Genomic DNA, 22,866 nt, shown 5'->3' with positions numbered 1-22,866 from the left:
TTAGCTGCAAAGCTTGGTTTCAAAACCAAGTAGTCCTCCTTAATAACTTTGTGGATGTAATATGAATATGTTTAACATTTTATGTAAAGATGTGCTATGGTTGCTCATTTCTTTTTGCTATCATAAGCCATTGCCTAGTAATAGAACAAAAACAAAACACAAAACAATGCATTGGTCTGACATCCCAGTATTAAAAACCTTTTCTAAATATAAACCCACCTTTTTCAATTAAACTTGATTTCAAATAAATATTAATGTTATTTTAATAATAAATGGTCCTGTTGGTACATTTTTTAATCTATGGTATACTTTCTCATAAACTTCTTTTTGTGATTTTGAACAAACCACGAACATTCTAGAGAGATTTGACCCTCTTCACTTTCCCTCTCAACTTTTAACCCTTGGAGACTCCCGTGTAAATGTAGGGCCACCTCAGTAAGTTCAGGCAGGAAGATTGTTTAACAGTAGGGTGGCGGTACACAAACAGAATCACTGTCCTGTTCCTGATACCCAGTATCAAATAAAGGCATTCAAACTCAGTGGATTGATGGGTAGGGTGCCAAGCAAGGGATATAATGTCATGATAGACAATAGCAACCCTACCTCTCTCCCCATTGGGTCTATCTTGCTGCACCGCTGAGTAACTGGTGGGCTTAACTGAGATAGATAAATGTCACCATTCTCATCTACCACTGCACTAAGACCTCAGTGATGCAAGCCAGGTCAACATAGTTATTCAGAACTAAATTGTGGATAAGAGGAGATTTCTCTTTTGGTGATCTGAAAAAGCAGAATCTACAGGCCCAACGGGTAACTGATATGGCAACCCTGAGAACGTCAACTGAGTGGTGGACCAGGTGAACAGATAGTTGTAAGGTGTCTATATTCTTTCTCCTCACCTGATTCAACGGTTACCCATCACAAAGTCTTCCCTAGATGCCCTGAATATGGGGTATCTCTTCTTCCTTACTAAAACACAGTCCATCACATAACATCCACCAGATATAATTGGTGCGGCAGAACATGGAACAAGCATTAGATGGAATAAACACTCTCAGCTATTCCTGCTGACCCAGCAGCTGTGAACACTGGTCTTCCCCCAGATGCTGCTGGTGGGCAAGAATTCTGCATCTGCCTGGCTTAGAATAGACTCAGAATCATAACACACAGATTGGTCACAATGCCCTATTCTTCACATCTATATTCATTTAAAACATTTTTACCACACCTCCTCCAAAGCTCCAGATGGCTTACAAAACATCTAAAATTAAACTTATAAACCTTATAGAAAACCATTACAATTCATCAGATAAATTTTGATTATCTCCTGTAACAACAAGAAAATAAATACTGAGAATATTTACTCAGTAAAGGTTATGTTCTACATAAGTGCCTGTGCTCTTGGTGGTTGGGAGAGGAGAAAGGGTCACTACAGCAAACGTCTAATGTCTTAGCCAAAGCTATGAAAGCCTCACATCCATTGTGAAGGAGAATGGGGGAAATAATAAATAAATCTACATTTCAGAATAATCTGGGGAAATGAAAGCTGCTGCTTCCAGCTTTGGATTCATACCAGGCTCCTGTTGGCATAGCAAAAAAGATATTCATCAAGATTCTGGAATAAAACAATATGGTGTAAATTACACTGGCAACCCAACAAAGGAATGGAATCCTATGGGCTGTTTTGCCCAAATACTTCTGCACCTGGAAAGCAAACAAAAATCTATTTTGTGCATCCATGTGCACACAATGAGATGTAAAATCAGACCGTTGCTTGAAAGCAGCAAAAGGAATGCTTATTGCAGTAGCACAACTCCTTCGTAAGGAAAGCTTTATAATTACACATAGTATTGTATAAAAACAAACAGCAGACATTTAGTAGAAAATCACATGAACAAAGCTGGGCTCCTTTTCAATATATTTCTCAACAGTAGATGAGAGAAAAATCAGGAGCTAAAGTATAACAATTTAAGTGCTGGCAAACCTTGCCACCACATATAACCTGGGTATTTTCCAACAAACAATTAAGCAAGCATATATACATCTTAATTTCAGCGACGCTTACACATGCTTAACTGTATATAGGATTGTCCTCTTTCCTCTCTGTGTGAAATTTAGTAGCGCATCTCATGGAACATACAATTTGCATTTATATCTGTAATATGTAACTATACATTCAAATATTGTTCTGGTTTTGATAGCCACACCATATGTTCGTAAATACCCTCTCTAACAAGAACACAAATATGTGTCACTTTGAAAATAAAGCCCAGAAATTATCAATGTTACTAAGTCAACAACTTCCAGTCAACATACACATGGCCTTATTTGCAATTCATTCTTAACCAGCCCCATATTTTACACTGTACAAGAACTGAAGGATCAGTAACCTTTAATCTTCCCGCTGACGTACTCCTGCTTTATCAAAGCCAAAGGGACCACCCAGACTTCTGTTTTATTCAGGAACGTGTCATTGATACATTAAAAGTGCATTTGAAGTAGATTTATAAAGACCCATTCACACGTCCTCCCACTTTATGTTATTCTGTGATGCTTCCCCAGCAATCCTGCATCATTGCATCTGTAGTTTAATTCCACCCATTGCCATTGCCCGTGTTCCTGCCACCCCCAATTCCCCACCTTTTCCACCAGAATGCCAGTATATGGCACCAACAGGAAGTATGTGGGAGTAGCACAGCAGTACAAGCTTCTCCCCTTCCTTGTCTGATCTTAGCAGTTTCATGGAAATCCATGTCACCACCCCAGCTCAAAAGCTGAGAGGAATGCTGGCTCAACCATACTGGAACAGCCTGGCAACCACCTCACTAGTCTTTGCTTCTCAGTGGCTGCCAAGCCACAAAAAAGGTGGTGGGGGAGGTTCCCTCTACTTGAAGACTCTCAGAGATCCTCTCCACAAAGGCCGTTCCCTCCAAAGTAGTGTCACTGAAGCTCCAGTGCATGGCTGGTCAGGGCTTGATAGGTGAAGAGGTGGGGGCTGGAGACTACAATTTTGGGCTTGGCCAGCCAGGCCAGCCTAAGGTTGGAGATCCCTGCTGACCTCCACGCCCAATGATACTTTGAAAAATATTTTCCAGTCAAAAGGACAGGACTGTCAATATACACCAACTTTCCACAACTTCCATGCTTTCATTAAACATAGGAATAAAAGGCATTTTCTTTGTGTCTGTAGATGGGGGCATAGAAGCCCCACTCCTGTGCACATTGCCCTGCACACTCAAGTCCCCATTCATCCCTGTGTTAAGCGATAAAAGTCTGAAAGGGGCTTCTACTTTCACTGCCTTGAAGTTAAGCAGAATGCCTCAGGTGAGCAGGGACCATGCTTTATCACGGGCTACAAACAGAGGATTCTGCTCACCTTCAAATGAACTCAAAAGGCTTCCTGCAGGCGTTCCCCACTCACCACACTAATGCGTGGAGACTTAAAGCACAGGGCGATATGCACAGGTACACTGTGGTGAGGCTTCTGTGAGTGCCCCTGCCCCACCTACAATAGCATTCCTATACTGAATACATAACAAGGTATGTTCTTTATAAAGTTCAGTGTGCCCCATTTGTTTTAGAGCACTACAGAACGGAAGTGGCCGTTTCCCCTACATCAGAAATAATCACCTTATTTTTATTTTTGACAAACTTTACTTGTGCGGAATTATTATTTGCCAATGAGATGGCCATCTTGTAAGTTGCACCAAATAAGACACTTCAGTGCAATTTACATACCATCATCATTGGTATAATCTGACTGAAGGCAAAAACCTTGATAACTGCAACAAAGGATGTAAATAAATTGGTGGTGGTGGGGATCTTACATTTATCTTCAATAACATGGCACCATACCATTACAAATCAGAATAATCACAGTTAATTATGGTCATCCACAACTATTCAAAACTATTGTCAACCTGTGACTCCAGATAGACACGAAAACATTTACGGTATTTAATGTTCATGAGATACACCTGTCCACGTAGCTCACAGTTCAGACAATATGAAATTGCATCTAAATAGAGAATAAAAATGGTATCTCACCCCTCAAAACAAAACTGGAACTTTGGCTTATAGGAACCGCTTAGGCCCATATTCCCTCCTCATCATCCTGCCAGCCAGACATTAGAAGGTGTTAGCATTGGAATGAAAGAAGAAACGGTTAGTTACGGTGGTGCAACTGAAGATACATCGATCTTCAATGATGAAGGCATTAAAGTTTTCAAAGAAAATGTTATGAAATTTAAGCAGCAGCTATGTTATATCACAAGCAACAAAAGCAAGAATATAGTAAGTCATTCCGTACATCCAACTGCAACTGTGAATCAAAAGTGGATTGTACAATTCAACAGCAATGGTTTGCATATAAAAACCAATTAGGACTATCGCAGAAAGAGTCTAAGGCTGAAATCCTATGCTCACCTACCTGGAAGCAGCTGCCATAGATCCCCGTGAGGCTGACCTCTGAACCGACATGTATATCACAGGCATATTGGTAATTACTACAATAATAAAATCTTTCCTTTCAGGAAGGCACAGACATATATGATACAACATGACAAAGAATGAGATAACTTAGCGAGGCAAGTATATTCTTACATAAAGTCAATCCAAGCCATTACTGCATGGTATACTAATGCGGTGCCAAAAATGCGCCCTGAATTTTTTCTTGACCAATTTATCACAAGAGAAATCACATTCAAAAATTATGAAAGGAGAGAGGAAATATTGGTGCAATGCTCATAGGTGAGATACAGGGGTTTCTTGTGACTATTTTATTTCCAAGGTGACCAAAGGGTGTTTGTGATGTCTGTTATTTCATTCTACAAATCATATCTTTGAACCCTTCATGGGAGAGAATTGGGAGGCTGCATACTGTGCTCCTGGTTTTTCTGGTCATGTTTCCTTTTAAGTGAAATCTTTTTACTTTTAAAGAAAGAAAGAAAAACTGACTGCGCTAATCTCAGGTGCTCGGCAGTCAGCCTCCCCTGTTTCCTGTGTTTCAGTTCATGAGGTAAATTCTTTCACTGGGCTTTTTCAGATCAAGATGCAGGTAGCTCGGGTGCGTGGAAAGAAAAACACACACAAAGCCATGGCCATCTTGCAATGATAAGCCGAGTTCAACCCCACAGAAATTGTAAAGAAATGCTTAAGTGGTCTGAGAAACCGGGTGGACATAGGGAATGGAAGTCTCTTTTGTAGGGAAAGAAACTTTTTTTAAAAAGGAGGAAAACAGTATAGCTTACATCAATAGATGCCTTGTATTAATGCAAGGTGCCTACTTATGGCCTATTCTTGCTGCATCCCCATGGGCTGCATTCCACACTGTTGCAGAAAGTTCCTCAGCCTTCAGGTGTTGCTTTTTGGGGGTGGTACACAGAGAAGAAGCTGGAACAGGATCACCATATGAGCAGAATTCTACTCACATTCCTCTTTACTCCAGCTTATGTCACAGTCAACTTTTGCGTCAGGCATAGATTCTTTCTTTTGCCTCAACAAACCATCACTGGGTTAACAGAGGTTTAAAAAGTAGCAATAACTGATGGATTGTGTACACAGGTTACCATATTTACTTTAACTACTGCCATCTAATACATATTATCTTATCCCTGGAAGACACCAATATGGGATTGTAAATAAATCAGTTAAATATATTTTATGAATTACTTTTTTTCAGTATTGAGAATTCTGCAGTTGGCTAACTCTGAAATGTATCTTGTGTTAGGGACAATCTTACTTGTGAATAAATACGCATAACATTGTGATGTTGCATTATTGTTTATTATTCAAATATACCATATACTACATTGTGAAAACCCACAGTGGCAACATCACTACTAACCTCAATCAAGTCAATAGAATAAAAGAAGAGCTGAATGTTCTATTTTTTAAAGCAGACATTAAGACAGATGTTATGTACATTACTGAATTAAGCAGAAAAATATGGCAGTCAGATATAAATTTAAATATAATTAAACTTAGAATAAAGCCAGCCCATTTTTTACCATATTTATTTCAATAGAGACACTGAATGCATTCATTTTTGTTTCAGTTTATAATTCTACTTGCATAGTCCCTTATTTGCTGGTTTTGATCCCTTTTAACGGCTTGACGAATTTAACTTTCTACACTTGGCCAGTGTTTCTCAAAATGCTCTAGTGCAGGAGTAGCCAATGTGGTACTCTCCAGATGTTATTGGACTTTAACTACCAGTCAGTATGGCCAGTGGGTACGGATGATGGAAGATGGAATCCAAAAGCATTTGGAGGGCACCATGTTGGCTACCCCTGCTCTAAATGGTCAAATCCCACATGATCTTGTTAAAGCAAAGTGTCTAAGGATCAGGATTCAAGCCACCCATCTTCTATGGCACTGTATCCTAAAGGTAAAGGTACCCCTGACCGCTCTATAGGCTAAGGGAGCTGGCATTTGTCCACAGATAGCTTCTGGGTCATGTGGCCAGCATGACTAAGCCACTTCTGGCGAACACAGAAACGCTATTTACCTTCCCGCCGGAGTGGTACCTATTTATCTACTTGCACTCTGACGTGCTTTCGAACTGCTAGGTGGGCAGGAGCAGGGACCGGGCAACGGGAGCTCACCCCGTCACGGGGATTCGAACCACCAACTTTCTGATTGGCAAGCCCTAGGCTCTGTGGTTTAACCCACAGCACCACCTGCGTCCCTGCTACAGCTACTAATGCCATAATCTACTACAGCCATCACACATGTCAAAAACTTCAGATGGGATTTTACTTTTTCTAACAAACAGCACGAAGAGAGCCTTGACGTACAGTGGTACCTCGGGTTAAGTACTTAATTCATTCCGGAGGTCCGTTCTTAACCTGAAACTGTTCTTAACCTGAAGCACCACTTTAGCTAATGGGGCCTCCTGCTGCTGCCGCACCACCAGAGCACGGTTTCTGTTCTCATCCTGAAGCAAAGTTCTTAACCCGAGGTACTATTTCTGGGTTAGCAGAGTCTGTTACCTGAAGCGTCTGTAACCTGAAGCGTCTGTAACCTGAGGTACCACTGTATTATCTTTGAATCAATTGAAACATTATTTTTACTTGATTGTTTGTTTACAATATATTGTGTACTAGCAACTCATTTCTCTCCCCAATTGAAATATTTTTATTTTATTTGGGGTTTAAAGAGTCTTCTGCACTCACATTTTGGAAATAAATTTCTGAATGGTTTGCTTTCTTCTCTTTTAACATAAATGACAGAAAGCAGAAGCTGCCACAGATTTGCTAAGCGTAGTAGTAGACAGAAATAAAATGGCATGGTTATACGAACAAACAAATGTTCCAGCTGTGAGAATGCCACTGGGTTAAAAGCAAAGCAAAAAAGAAGGAAAAGAAGAGGAAGTTATGACTTGAAAAGTAGGGATGAGGCGAAGTGTATCATAAAACAATTTTCTGACAAATTTTCAAAGAAAAGTTCAGTAGCCTGAACTAATGGAGTATCTTAGTCCTCCCCTGGAAAATATTTTGCAAAATGGTCTCCCTAATTTCACCGTGAATGAATTTTGAATGCAATTGTAGATCCAGTTTTTATATTGTTTAATATTGTTGAAGGAAGCAGTGGACTTGGCTCCTACACCCTCCATTAGCTTAGATGGCCCTCTTCATTTTTCAAGTCTCTCAGGCTCCTGGGCAAGAAGCTTCTCCTGTTACGCCAACACCGACAATACTTAGAGATGTGGTCGTGCAATTTTAGCAGCACTGCTTGAATATAAACAGTGGTCTTCAGGTGGCCCTTGAACCCTTCTCCTGGGGAAACTGTCACTTGTATAGGTTCTACAATGTTTCCTTCCAGCCACTTGGCTATTGAATTGGCTGAACTGCTGTCACTGGAATGGTGGCCTGTCTTCCTCTGCTTTTCTCCTGGCCAAAGTCTTGCTCTAGTGCTGCTTGGACTTGACTGCCAAAGGATCAGAAACCCTGCTTGAGGGCAGCTCTGGAGCTTATGCAGGAATCCAAGACTTGATTACAGTAATGGCGTGTATAAGGAGCTGGCCTTGCAAACTAGGAACTTCAGTTTGTTCCAAATATTAGGCCAAACGAGATGCTATTTTATGTACACCTTTTTAAAATGTGAATGCTTGCATAGTGCTGGTCCTATGCAGGACCTGGACCACCAAAAGTTAATTTGGCTAACATTTTGGATACAACAGGATGATTGCAAGGCAATAGGTAGCTCAATTGGTGTTTTTTTCCTTAAATTTACATTTTATTATCAGTGGCAGTCATGTAAGATCAAAGATGTGGCCACATAGGATTGTGGAATTCCTGGACATGAAATGTACAAGCTTTATGTCTTTTTAGTTTATTTGCAGCCATGCAGCTTGGCATGCAGCAGATTTCGACTTGGCACATCCAAAACATGTCTGCCCACTTCTGTTTTGAAAATGCCTCTAAAGTTCATTTAAGCAAACAATTTTTCATTTTTCTGAGAGTAACCTCAAAGGTTTAGGCTGAAAGGGGGACTGAAAATCCTTTAAATAAAAAGAAAGAAATATATGAGTGTGGGTTCTTTCTTCCAATTGAGCTATGGCTATGCTGGTGGTGGCACTGTGGCCTCTTCCTGGCATTATGCTCATGCAGTGTTTGTAGAAGACAGCAAATGGATTAAGTGTCATTGCTAAAGTTGCGAAAACTGTAACATTGACTGGTGCCTTCCAGCGTAGCCTTCATGAGGGTGTCTTTGGGAGCAATGCCATGATAAGCAGGAGGTGATGAATGCAGCTTTCACTGTCTGTTTGCTCTCTTTTCATTGCTTTCATTGTGCTTTTTGAAACAAGCTAAGGTGTGGCAGCAACTGCCTTCACTGGACAGTGAGATTTCCCTTCCTGCCACCCCTTTGTACAGCTGGGCCCTTTGAATAGGATAAGATATTATCTTAGCATGGCTCTAACTCCCAGCTGCTCTAGAACTGCTAGAGGACTAAGGGTTGTTGGATTGTGTGTGTGCATGCGAGCTTAAAGGCAGGGAGGGATCATCTGTCCAGATCAGATGATACTGCTCAGATTTCATAACTCCAAGAACTGGCTCCTGAATTTGCTTGTCTTTCCACCCCCCATAGTGAGCCAGTGGGTAGAGAATGCCTTAGCTTTTAATCTCTGTGCAGCTCTTAGAAAACCTTAGGCACTCTATAAGCGATAAATTACAACATCAACATCTAAACTAGATAGAAATTAACATGTGTTCCTTTATTTATTACTATAACTAAAAATGTTTGGTTCCCTGATATTTAACCTGGTTTTAAGGACAATGCATAATATTAATAATAATAGAACATGTATACTATATTAATATTATTATTATAATATAGTCGGCATTAATTTATATGCCACTTACATGCTAACATGCATTCTAAGCAGTTTACAACAATAAAATCCATTATAAAACCCATATCTAATTAATATACAGAGCATTAAAACATCCTTAATTTAAATATACAATAAAGCAAACTGGTTAAGAAGCATGACAATTGAAACATTTTTAAAAAACCATTTAAAACAGTAAGATCAGATGTTCAATTTCAGAGCAATGCTTTCCCAGACAGGTATGTCTTCTGGAGCCAGTGGAATGCCAATACTGATGGGCCTCTCACATTTCAGAAATCAGTAAATACATAAGGACTACCTAGTTTCAGATCCCATGAGTATTAGACTGATTCTTTTAATATAGTTGACGAATCAATGTGGAAATGGAATGAAAAAGACATGAGTGAATAGATGTGAAAGTGACATGGACTGAGAATAGACTAATTTGCTAGTCCTTAAACAGGTTCAAGTGATATGTCTGGGTCTGTTTGTTTGCTTTTCTTAGGTGAACTACAATGTTACGTTTTTGAATCATGAAATTTTCTGAGCAACCACATCAGCCATCTGATCAAGAATCAGACCGTATGAATGTGATTGAATGAAAGGCCACAGCCTCCTAACTGAATACAACTGCTCCCATAATATGACTAACATCTATAAACAATGAAGTGGTTTTAGAATACTTGGTAGGACAAGAGTATCAATTAAAAATGCTTTCACAACACAGTCTTCCCAATGTTCATGAGTTAAACTCTTTTGGCTTCCTTCCTTCAGTGGAAAAGCCTGCCTGACAAGACTTGTCACAGATGCCTTTCATGTCCCTGAGTGCAAAGAATTAACATCTCAACTTGAGTTAAGTAAATCTAGTGATAATAATGTGCTCATCTTATGATTTTTTTTTTAAAAAAGCTGATATAAGGCATCTTTTCTTATTGTCTGCAGCCTGCTACAACTGATGCATTGAGTTGTCAAACATGTAACTACTGGCCCTGAGACTATAAAACCTTTCTACATGTTGCAGACAATACTCTTTTTTTACATGCTGGTTGCCACATAAGGGGTTTAATTTCTTGTAACAAATATGTTTACTTGCTGTGGCCTGAAAAGACTTTATGTTTTTAAAAATGTATAGGACCATTTATTTTTAAAAAAGAAAAGAAAATATGACAATGTACTAATCCTGAGTCAGTTTATGGGAAACATGTAAGGTCAAATAAAACTTGGTGATGCCTAGACCTGTACATGCATCCAAAATTAACAGCTTTAATAGAAGAACACATCAGCCAGAAACGTCATTGTCTGGGAAACAAAATTCTGAGGACCTACTGGTATATCATCAGTATGGCTGAGTCAAAACAATGTGCCTTGTTTCAGATTCATTTCCATGTGTGCCAATAAGCATCTCCCTCTTTTCCCCAGTTACTTTTGACCCTCATTGGGAATAAATGTGACAGCGTTCTTCGAAGCCCTTTCCTTCCACATTGTCCCTCACTGTCATATAATATGATTGGCTATAGTGGCCCATATGCTTTTGTGGGTTACTGTCAACTATAGGATTTTGTTACCTGCCACATCTAATATAATGTGAGCAGCTGTTTTTAGTACCCTACAGGATTCAGTGGGCAAAAGGGTCTGAGCGCAGTTAAGGAGAAATATGGCCCTGATATTGGCTACCTCATGAGAAGAGAAGACTCCCTGGAAAAGACCCTGATGTTGGGAAAGACTGAGGGCACAAGGAGAAGGGGACGACAGAGGACGAGATGGTTGGGCAGTGTTCTGGAAGCTACCAGCATGAGTCTGACCAAACTGCGGGAGGCAGTGGAAGACAGGAGTGCCTGGCATGCTCTGGTCCATGGGGTCACGAAGAGTCGGACACGACTAAACGACTCAACAACAACAACATGGCACTGACAAGCAGCCAGTTTAGCTTTGCCAAGTACCCTCAAAACAAGCTGGACGTTGCTGAGCTTTGTGAAAAGTCACTTATTTAGTTGCACTAGAAACAATTCAGTGCTAAACTCTAATCTTATGAGTTTCCCCTCAAAAGCCTAGACTTACTTAGGTGGGACTAGTGCAAATTGTGTCAATCAACTTGCAAGTAAGTGTTTAGCCATTTTAACCTTGGGACTCCTTTCCACCAGTTTTAGGAATATAGAAAGCTGCCTTCTGTCAGGCCAAGCTATTTGCAAGGGACTCTATTTAATCCGGTTGGCAGCACCTCTCCAGTGGTGTCAAGCCAAAGCCTTTCCTACCCTGACCTTCTAGCTGGAAATGCCTGCAATTGAATCAGGACCTTCTATATGCAAAGCATCTGCTCTGCCAGTGAGCTTTATGGCCTCCTTCCTCTGAAGCTCTTCTTCCAAGTCATGGCTCAGCCCCTTAGCTGATATTATACAATAGCTATCACAAACGGCTTCAACAACCCATATCACAAAAAAAATTCATGAAGGGAATAGAAGAGTAAAGGGGGAGGCACAGCAGTCTGTGTCATTTATGGGCAATGCAAAAGCAATGAATTTAACTGCACATTTAATGGCTACATTTTAAGTAACAGAAATCAGTGCAGCTCCAGAAAAGCATATGTGCTGTTAGGATAGGATTAGACATTAATTAGCACTGGGCTGCAGTAATATGAAGAGAGTGGGAGAGTCAACAAGCGCAAATGAAAAAGACAGTATTTTCAAGGTATTTTCAAGGTAGGGCAAAATCTATGAATTTGTGCTGGGGGAGGAGTGAGACTTACTATTCTGAAAGAATTTACTATGATAGCACGGAGTGCATCCATCTCTTTCTTTTGTTTAACAAAAGCTTTGACACCACAGCAGGAGATACAATCAGCAGCGCAGCATTGTTATAACGCGTTCCATAGGACGGTCCAGTAGAAACAACTGTTTGTCACCATGTAGCATCCATCATTCCCTGGGGCTTTGCCAGGAGACAAAATGGCTGCCTCATGAGGCCCTTCAGGGAGTGAAATGGCCCCATGAAAGTTGTAGGATTTACCCCAGTGCTAGCATTAATGCACATTTCCAATGTACATTAATATATTTCCAAAGTCTGAAGGCAGCTGTTGGAAGTATGCATGCAACACGCCTCTTTTAAAAATTAAAAACACCACTTAACCATAAGAGGTTTACTAGTGTTTTGTGGTTTTACACTAGCACTATATATTGGGTCACCAAAAACAAAAACCCCAGATGCAGTTTTGAGTGCAACACAGTTCTGAGTGGAAAACTTAGGCTTGTGTAATAAAAACAAGGAGTAATCAAATTGCAGTAACTATATGGAATGACAAATAACAAAACCTGACCTGAAAAACACATGATTCATACTTTTAAAAAAATGCCAGAACAGGCAACAATTCATTTACAGTTCATTTCAGTTCTTCTTTGACAGCAAAGAAGCAACAGATCTACTTGCTGGTTTTCTGCATAACAATCTAATGAAGCAATTAATCTGTGTTTTCTTGCTTCATTAAGCTGTTACTTTCTTGTTCTTCTGCTCTTTTTCTTCACAATATTCTTACTATTTAAGAACTGCTTGTAACATCTTCAGGTTCTAGCTATTCTCTTTCTACTCTGAGTCTGATCTTTGACAGTTAAGAGAGTCTCCACTTCTCTGTAAATGTACAAATGGCCAGAGACCTGGAAATATTAAACTTGGAATGTACTTAAAATATGAATTTTGGCATGGTTTTTTCACTGTGCCAGCTGCAGGAGAAATGCTGTGAGCAGGGACCCCCCCCCCCCTTGTATGTCGCCTTCACAGACCCAATGAAGGCCTTTGACCTCATCAGCCAAACAGGACTCTTCACACTGCTCAACAAGATAGGATGCCCATCTAAGCTCTCAACCAAACCCTGATTGAGGCAGGTACTTATATAAGTTTCTTCCTCCTCTCAAGTAGCCTCACTTGAACTGCTAGTAAGCCACTTTGCCAAAAGCCTGGCTCACCATCTCTCTGCTCCTGTGGGGAGCGGTTCCAAGAACGTTTCAAGAGCTGTCCACGAACATAAGCAACTGGTGTGAAGACACCTCAACCTAGATTAGGTATGCTTGGATGTAATAGCTCTTGGGGGTTGCTGGTGTTCTGCTCCTTCTCCAAGGAGGCCTCAGGTTCCCTGTCTGGGCAGAGTTGAACCCTGACCCTCATTCACCTTGCTCAGTTCCTGCACTCTGTCCAACATAATAAGTAATCCTGCCTCTTCCTCCTCCCAGCTGATGCATCATACCAAGCTCATACTTCTCTGACACTTCTGTGTGAAGTCCATCTGGGGTAAAGCACTTGGATCCTTCACTTATGGATCCTTCACTTAAGCTCAGCCACTTTCAATTTCTCCTGTTATAAAATGTGTGACAAAGCCAAACAATGCTATGTTTTGATGCTGACAGAAAAATATACTCAGCATTCTATACTTCAGGTTTGCTTTCTAATACCAGAAGCAACTAAAATCACTGAGCTGTTTTGATAATTTGATACCATAGGACAACAAGTATCTGAAAATTTACTTTTATATATATATATATAAATATTATGTTACTACTGGTGAGCAGACTCAAACCAATTATATTCTTATGGACAGGTTGAGTTAATAAAAGACAACCATAATAAATTATACTTGAAGAGAACAGCTATCTAAACAAAAACCCTAAAGTGCATTAAAAAAGCAATTCCTCAGAAACATTACTTTTAATAGTTGAATCGGGACTCTTCAGAAATGCTATGAAAGCAAAAGGAGGAAAGAAAACCATAACAAGAGGAACAAAAAGGCCAAACGGAAAGAGGAAGGAAAACGTTTAGATTATTTGAGTGATGGAAATAAATAACAAAGCTATTAGTTTCAGTTCAAAGAGCATATCGCTTGTATTGTTTATTCTTTCTTTTGAACATTTATTTTATCTTGAAAATTGGCACAGTAAAAGCGTAAGCGTGAAGGTAAAGGAAGGAGAGACATGACTGACCTGTTCTGGAGAGGGTCTGTGGTTGGAGTGCTGTGTCCTCCCAGGAGATCTGTGATGGTGGTGGTGATGGTGGTGGTGGTAGTGGTGATGGTCATCATCATAGTTGTCTGCCATCAGCTTCATCCTGTTCTGCGTCTGTCAGGATTGAAGCAAACAAAAGGCCACTAAGTGCTAAAATGTACTAATCAAAATTAAATGGTAGCTGGGTCTGCATTAGAACACTGCTCCACGCCTACCCCCAAATAGTTGGTTCTAAATTTCATTTGAAGTTCTGAGATGTTACTCTTATGCCTACCTGCACATCTTGTGTCCAGCCAAGCTGACCAAAGCCAACTAGTGCTTATGGCAGCCTGCCAGGCAGATCTCCATTGCCTTGGACCTAGAAGGCCACATGTACCTTGGACCTAGTAGGCTACCTATTCCATACTGTGCAAAACATGCAAGTTGAAGTTACTGCCTCATTTGAGCAAGAAGCTCCTCCCCTCCAACTTCCATGGCAGTTGGGTAGACACAAGTATTCTTCCTTTCCAGTTTTAATTCAGCACATTTGAACTTGGTGTCTTTTTGTGTTGCTGCAGATGAAGCCGGTCTACCAGCAGCTGGAAAAGAATAATTGGGGGCACACTTACAGTGTGTGCCTGATCTTGCTTGTCGGTTTGGCACTCTGGTTTCACCTGCCTGACACCTTACATCAAATGATGACATTTAATGAACAGGTGGGCCTGATTTGGGCCAAACCAGACCACAACCAAATGAGGAGACCTGGCAGGTCTAACAAAATACTTGGCAGACTGGAGATTCTTCTAGGGGTTGGGTGCAGGATCATCCCTGCAAGTATGTCAAAATATCTGTGATAATGTAGTAGACATTGGTTTTCTGTTAAGGTTCTCTGGAGTCGGATCTGGGGACTAGCAGAGCCCAATGAGGCAGGGAAAACATCCCTATGCATAAAACAAGTATATTTCTTTACTGTGATACAGCCATGGAACTCAACTGCAAGAGTAACCCTATGATGTACATAATGTATGAATTGACCCTAATAGAGGGGTTAATGCAACATTTTTCTTGAAGGCCAAAAATGTTATCTAGAGGGCAATGTGGGTTTACTTTTCCCTAAATGACTGAAGTCATAATTTAATATGAATTGGCGGCTGGCATCCTAAATTGGAGCAACCCATAGAATAAAGAAAGCTTGTTACTGACCTGCAGTTGAATATTCTTTATTGAGTCTTAAACATAGCAACAAATCACATGGTGAAAACACCTTTCCCATCTACACAGTGCCAAGTATTCTAATATAGTTTAAAGACAGACGCTACCCAAAATACATATGTTTCCAACAAGAAGTGTTTTTTCTACCAGGAAGGAGGAGGAAGATGCTCTTAGGTTCTTACCAATGAAGTTCCTGACAAATATCACCTTGGTTACTGTAAGCCTTACAATATATTTCCGCTTTGAGAGAAATTCTTAAAGTTTTATTTGTTTATTTTCTTATCAATGAACGGCCTTAAATTTCCTACCTTTCAACTGTACCCTTTAAAAATGTACTAGTTAAACAAGATGATATATGCAATCCTGAAAATGTTTCCTGTAATGAGGTGTTGGGGATTAGTCTTGTTATGGGGTAAGAACTGTGAATGGATGATGCCATCTTCTTAATTTGGTGCTGAAATATAAATAAACCACTTTTAATATTTCTTCCTGAGGAATCTAAATCATAGAAAAAGCAGGCACAAGACTACTGCTAAGAGCAAATCCCACACTTTTTATGTCTCTTGATTGTAGTCTCGGGACAAGATTATTTGTTTAGGTAAGTTATTGCTTGGCAAGGGTGACGGGGGGGGGGAGTCTGAGGCTGTGCTTTGGTTTCTCTCGTGGTTCAGTTATAAGAAAATAAGAATTTCTGTACTGAACTACTCTTTGACTGGGACATTTCTTCTACTTTAAAATATGGACTCCTATTGTCTTCTGTGGTTTGAAGCTTTGAAACATGCCACAGTGATATGGGATTTTTTGGGGAGGGGAGTAAAAAGCAACTAGAAAACACGGGATGATTATCAAGCTTGTAAACCAAATACTGTGAATTACTGCTGCCTGTTTTACTTACTAATTCTTTTAAGGTTCAGTAGGCTTTGAAATGCCAGGTATAGTTTTATTCCAGGAAGAAATTAATTAACTAGATTGGAATTTGTCCAGGACCCCCAGGGGCTTTATACCTCTACACTTGCAAAAAATGCGATGGGATTTTTATTGACCACATGTGTTTAAAAGCTTAGTTTATCGGGGTGGGGAGAGAGAGACGACTGTGTACTTCCAACAGCACTATGTCCCTTAGAAATGTGCTTAACAGTATTGATCTGGAGGGAAGAGTGCCACCTACTGACACCATAGGGCCACCACTTCCTACACTTTCCTGGATTTCCTTAAAAATGATTTCAAGCCCATTATTGACCAAATCTGTTCCTATTTAACATGGAACAGGAAAGCAGAATAAAACCTACATTTTATTACTTTGAATTTTGTATGCAATTGGGTTTTGGATTCTGCAAATTTTAGCATATTTTTTCAGAAGATACAGGAGCAATATATTAAGACGGAACTTTGCTTTCAAGTCCTTTGCAACTAATACTTAATAATGTAAACAATGCAGTTCATGGTACTATTCTGTGGAACTACGATTTCCTCTGCAAGGCATTTTAACTGATGTTTCCAAACATTGGTTTCAGTTGCCTAAGTAGTGACAGCATTTAAACTCTTAAGTCTATCTTCATGGTTTGCTTTTGTGTTTCAATAGTAGGAAGTTTAATTATAGGAAAACAGTAGCAAGGGAATGAATGTGTCACATTTTGGTCTTCTCTTGGGAATTATGTCAGGCCAGATTCATATGAAAACCTGTTGCATTAGTTTTGCGTGCATAGAAAATGGGAATATACATACAGTGCTTTTTTCTGGGGGGACGCAGGGGTACATATAACCCTAAACATTTTGTGAATCTTTGTACTTTTGTCCATTTGCTGTATTTATTCATCCCAATTTGAACTATAAAATGGTGATTTTCTTGAGTCAAAATGAGAGTACCCCTAAGCATTCTTTAGAAAAAAGCACTGTGTGTGTGTGTGTGTGTGTGTGTGTGTGTATACACACACCACTTTTCATTTAAAAAAAATCAGAGTGGTTTACAAGAGTCATACATAAAACCATACAATAAAAACCATATAGAATTAAAGCCAGAGATCCACTAGCAACAAAAAGAACAAAATTAATGGTGCAATAATATGGCCTTAATACTAATTTCATGAAGTTTGATTATTAATATGGTGTTTATAATATCACAGATGCGTACTGCATGAACAACTTGCTTTTATGTAAGTTTTTTAAAAATAATATTTATTACTTTTAAAAGTTACAAAAAAGTAGAAGAAAAAGAGAAAAAGACAAAAAAGAGAAAACAAAAAAAACAAAAAAGAAGAAAAGCAAAAACAATACAATACAACATATAAACAATACAAACCCAACCTAAACCCATTAAACTAGACACATAAACAAAGCAAAACAAAAACAATTTAAAAACATCCCTCCTTTTCCATACTCTGTCCTTCATTCCCTTGTTTCCTCGACTTCCTCACACCTCCCTTTTTGTATCCCACTTCTAGTACTTGTTTCAGCAAATCCTTTCCATCTTTCTCTATTTTCTATCATATTATAAATAACATACTCTTTAACCTTATTTCCCATTAAGGGTAAATTGCTTATATGCACCTAACTTCTTATAGCATTTCTGCTAAATCCATAAAATATCATTCCACCATTTTTCTAAATAAACACTTTAAATTTTCCAGTAATCTTCCACTATCTCCTCTCCCTGGCTTCGGATTCTGCCAGTCCTTTCCGTCAGTTCCATATAGTCCATCAACCTGGTGATCTTATGTCCGAGGCTCTTAAATCTTTTCCAAGTCCCTTCTGCAGGTCTTCTTCATATTCTTTGATGCTCAGGAGCAAATCTCGGGAAGACTCCAACCTAACAATACTTTTGTTCCTTCTGGACAGTTCAGCCAGATTTCCAAAGTTAAAAGTAAAGTCCATAAAGAGTTTCAGGACGTATTTCAGGATTCCTCCAATTCTAGAGGCCCCCAAAACTTTAGGCTCCTCCAAACCCAAGTCCATGTCCCAAAAGTCAGTCAATCCCTGGATAGAGGGTTCTTTCCAACTTTCCTTCTTCAATCCAAGCCGGGATCCAAACCTCGAAATTTGACTTTTGCTAGGTTCAATCATGAAAGACCTCAATTTATAATCCTCAATTTGCTTCTGAGAAATTAAGGATCCCGCTTGTACTACTTTTGGTTTCACAACATCAGCTTTCTCCTTTTCCTCCACCATTTGTCCAACCAAGATATGTTCCTGTGCCAAATCCTGAATTGTTTCTGTATTGGTACTCACTTTTTGACTCAAATTAGTCACTTTCTGTTCCAAGTTGTCAATTTTAAAGATCGTGTCATCTGTCTTTTTATGGAGCTGTTCCAGCGAGTAGTTTATCTTGTATAATACAGTCACAATAGCTTCTCCTATCAACATTTTGAATGGTCCAAGGTCAGTCTCTGGTTCTCATAATCCTTATCCTGCAGCTGGAGATCTCCCTGTTACACTCCTGTAACGGTTTCACATGCTCCCTCTAGAGGGAAACAGTCTCCACTTGTATCAATTCTTTCAAGCACGACTCGAGCAAATAACAATAGTTTCAATTTTCGGTTACTTTTTCCTCCATTTTTAAACGCAGAAGAGGACAATGGAAACAGTACCTTTCTTATTTTAGCTAGCTGTCAAATCCGTTCTGTCAATGAACATTCCCCGAACGTCATCTGGCAGCCCTTTTCCAGGTTCAGAGCAGTGGCAATTTGATTTTCACTCTCTCCTGCAGGCACACTAGATCCAAAACTTCCCCCCTCTTCTCCTGCTTCCAAGGGGGGTTATATATTTTTGTCCGGTGGAAATTTAATCCTTTGTCAAAAGCTTTCAAAGACTTTAGCTTGTAGCGTCTTTGCTTCAATCTATTTACAAAAGCGGAAGGCGGACTTCCTGTTTAGAACCTTCCCACTTCGGTGCCAAATTAAAGTATTTCAAGATCCAATTTTCCGTTCTACTCACGGGTAGTCGTTTAAAATCCAATTGTCCACAGGAAAAAGTCAGCGCTCTCCAGAAACAGCAATGCGGCTTCACTCCGTGAAAGAAGCGGTCGATTCAAAGCACCGCGCCGCTCACCCCACGTTGCTCCGGATCCCCAAAACAGGGTTTCCCCGCGAGTAGGGGAGGCACAAAGGGTGCCAGCCGAATCCCAAGTTCACAGGCTTCTCCCGCCTGTGATTTCTATGGGTCTCCACCTTCACCGTGGCGGTCAGACCCTGCTTTTCACGGAGCAAGTTCCTCCTGATCGGAGGAGCTCCGCCATTGCCGGAGGCGCCAACCCGGAAGTCCTCGCGGCACGCTGCGTCAACAATGCCAGATGTTGAACCATTCGTAACACTTTTTCAACTGCAGCCCATGCCAAGCACCCTATGAAGCCAATGGCCGCCTTGTTCGCCAATCCCTGCTCCCCAGACAGCTGCCTAGGACATACACTCCTAAATATGGCACTGTGCAATAGTTCTTCTCTGCCAGTACTTCAAATCCTTTCCTTTTTGGTTTTAACAGGGTGATGACAGAAACTTTGGGAAATGTGGATTTCTTCCTTCACCTAGGAATAATTCTTTCTAGTATTACCATGACCAGTAACAATGTTTCCCTCAAAATTGCTTGGACGCTTCACCAAAGCAGGGCCCTGTGCTTCAAAAGTGTCCCTGAAATTTCACCTCAACAAAATTTGTTGGCAACCCAACACAAACAGCAATCCTACTACAGGATTCCCATAGCCCCAATCGGACTCTTTTGAAGCCAAGTACTGGAACCCTATTGAAGACTATCTGAGTGAGCTCCATTTATCATGTTTCTTTTTGTGCACAGGAGTACATACCCAAGTGTAAACAGATGTGGATCATGCCAAATGTTAACAGGACAATTGCTTATTTGTTGCTTTTCTCTTCAGCATTGCTGTGAGCGAGAATCTGATTCTTTCCCCTGTTGACTGCCTGCCCCCCTCTCTCTCTCACTCTCACACACACACACAATATATACACAAGCTTGCTTTTACTGATCCCATATATTAGTTTGCCTAACCTCTTTACTGAACTTCTTTCCAAAACAACAACCATCTGCTAAAGAACACATTGGTTCATATAATATTAACGCACAGTAAATGAAGCAGCAAATTAAATCAACTGATGTGGACATGTATGGTTTGGGATCCAAAGAGCCACATGCACAATAGGCTCTTCCAGTTCACATTTCCAGAGCAGCTCATTGTGCCTCCTTGAGAGGTCTTGAAAAGCCCCTTCTGAAGAGGCAAGGACAGAAGCAACATCTGACATCATTGCCAGAAGTAGAAAAATGAGCAAAACTGCTCTTCCATGAGCAACACTTCTCAGTCATGAGTGTGGATTCCTGCCATCAATGTTAGGAATATGAGGCAGTCCCTTGTGTCAAAAACCCCATTGTAAGATACACAGCAGTTTAGCCCTATATGCTGCAGCCCTGACCCAGGCTACATGCTCAAGCTCATTTAATACATATATTCTCTACAGGAAAGCTTTATCTGGGTTGGCTAGTAAAGCGTAACAGCAAATTAAAATTGTAATACTGAAATACTAATCTAAAAATACCTTTATCAGGTCAGCAAAAAATATCATTATCAGTTATCCAGATCAGATGAAGAATAAAATATTTGTGCCTGGGATTTAGATGTGGAAAAATAGTTAAGGCTTGCTGCTAAGAAACAGGAAAGACACAGTTATGGTTCCCATGCAGAACTTCTTCATCGTATCTCCCCCTTCGCAGACAGAATTAGAAACTGCTTTAAAGATTTGCTTACAGTAGCTTATCTGAGGTCTAGTACAATGACATTCCAATGAAATGATCAGTGACTCGTGCAACTTTGCTGTTCTTCCTCTGTTCTGTATCATAAGGAAATGTATGGGATGCAAAACAAATACGTGACCATAATGTCTCAGAAGCTAGGGATGGTGGAGAATTTTGTAATAATCAAACTTTAATTTGAGCTCTGCTCTACACTGCTCACTCATTCACCCACTATGCAAACTGATTGGTTTTCATGTGAGCAAACGGCTAGACTGGGCCAATATCACAAAAGTTTAAGGAAATGAAAACCACAACAGATGAAGTTTGAGTTACAATAGTGTGATAAAAAGATGGACAGGTACAGAACAGCAAACCCTATCCCTACCAGAAGAAGAAGACGAAATGGGGCCGCACAGGTGTGAGCAATCACTATGCTAAATTATTTCCAAATACACACATAATGTCCTTAGCCTAAAGGTGACAATTTGAATTGCAGCAAAATATAATGTCATAAAAGCATTGCAGCAACAAAAGCAGGAGTTGCACCATTCCTTGACTCTGAAAGGAAGGAGTACATGATTCCAACAGCAGCAATGCCCCTGAGCAAATGTAGTGCAAAACTGGGCAAGACTGTTGGGGGTCACAAACTAGCAATTGAAATTTGAGGTCAGCTGAAAGTCACACACACTGGGACAAACAATACCAATGTCTGGCATTACTAAGACATTTCAATAATATTTGGCATGTTAAAGTGCTTCACATACAGCAACCATTCTTTCATTATCGACATGGGTGTGGATTTCCGTTCTTGTGCTTTAAAACTGTACCTATGATAAAGTAGCAGATACAATAAAGGAAGTATTTGCATTGATAAAATATACGGCAAGAGCTATGTTTGGACAAAGTGACTGTAGCTTATCCCATATATTGCCCAAAGGTTATATTTCCTTAAAAAGTACAATTTCTTTATAAGCCAAGGGTAAAGCAGATGAAGGTGCTTTTGTTAAAAACATTGGTGGGGGGGGCAAATTTATTAAGCTTTCTTTCTTTCTTTTGCCAAAGTTGTTGAGCTTTCTTTAGTTTTGCTCAGAGTTTTGTTGTTGTTTTTTTGCAAAATTGCAAAGAAATTGGATGTTTTTGAGCTATTTTTGAGGAAAATTGGCAAAAATGACACTGTCAACATCGGTTGCCATATGTTTGATTTTCACTGACATTTAGCCGATTTCCGCCTGGACACTGCTTTTGGCTGCAGTATTCCAAGTATGTCTGCAAATTTCCAGATGTATGGCAACCCTGCAGAGTCTAGATGTTTCTGAAATACAACGGCCATCATTCCTGACTGCCAGCTTGCTGACTGGGGCTGATGGGAACTGCAGTCCAACAGTATCTATAGAGCCACAGGTTCCCTACTCCTGATCCAGCAGTTGCAAAAAAGAATGTGTGGATGATTCTATGATTCTCTATTATAGAACAATTACATGCTATTGCATTAACAAGAAGATACAGAAAACAGAACTGTTGAAAGAGAGCCTGTAGTAAGTTTTCACTATGTTATGCTCTCCAACCGATAGACAAAATTAATCCTGAAACAAGCTATAACAAAATAGAAATGAACCCATGTGCTAA

The 22,866-nt window shown here is 40.0% G+C and overlaps 1 protein-coding gene across 12 annotated transcripts in view; it reads right to left on the bottom strand.

The window, feature by feature from the left end:
- ERC2 (ELKS/RAB6-interacting/CAST family member 2) overlaps positions 1-22,866 on the bottom strand; it is a 512,280-nt gene that overhangs the window by 126,827 nt on the left and 362,587 nt on the right. For 8 of the 12 annotated variants that reach the window (XM_083602952.1, XM_083602958.1, XM_083602948.1 and 5 more), the window contains one exon: positions 14,296-14,430. In XM_083602952.1, the coding sequence (XP_083459078.1) occupies positions 14,296-14,430 (135 nt within the window). Of the gene's footprint in view, positions 1-4,047; positions 4,115-14,295; positions 14,431-22,866 lie in introns of all 12 variants that reach the window. The other 4 variants (XM_083602957.1, XM_083602950.1, XM_083602954.1 and 1 more) reach the window with 1 other exon arrangement.

This window comes from Podarcis filfolensis (genome assembly GCF_964270895.1).
Source record: "Podarcis filfolensis genome assembly, chromosome: 2".
Classification (NCBI taxonomy): domain Eukaryota; kingdom Metazoa; phylum Chordata; class Lepidosauria; order Squamata; family Lacertidae; genus Podarcis; species Podarcis filfolensis.
This window is presented reverse-complemented; position numbering and strand designations above follow the sequence as displayed.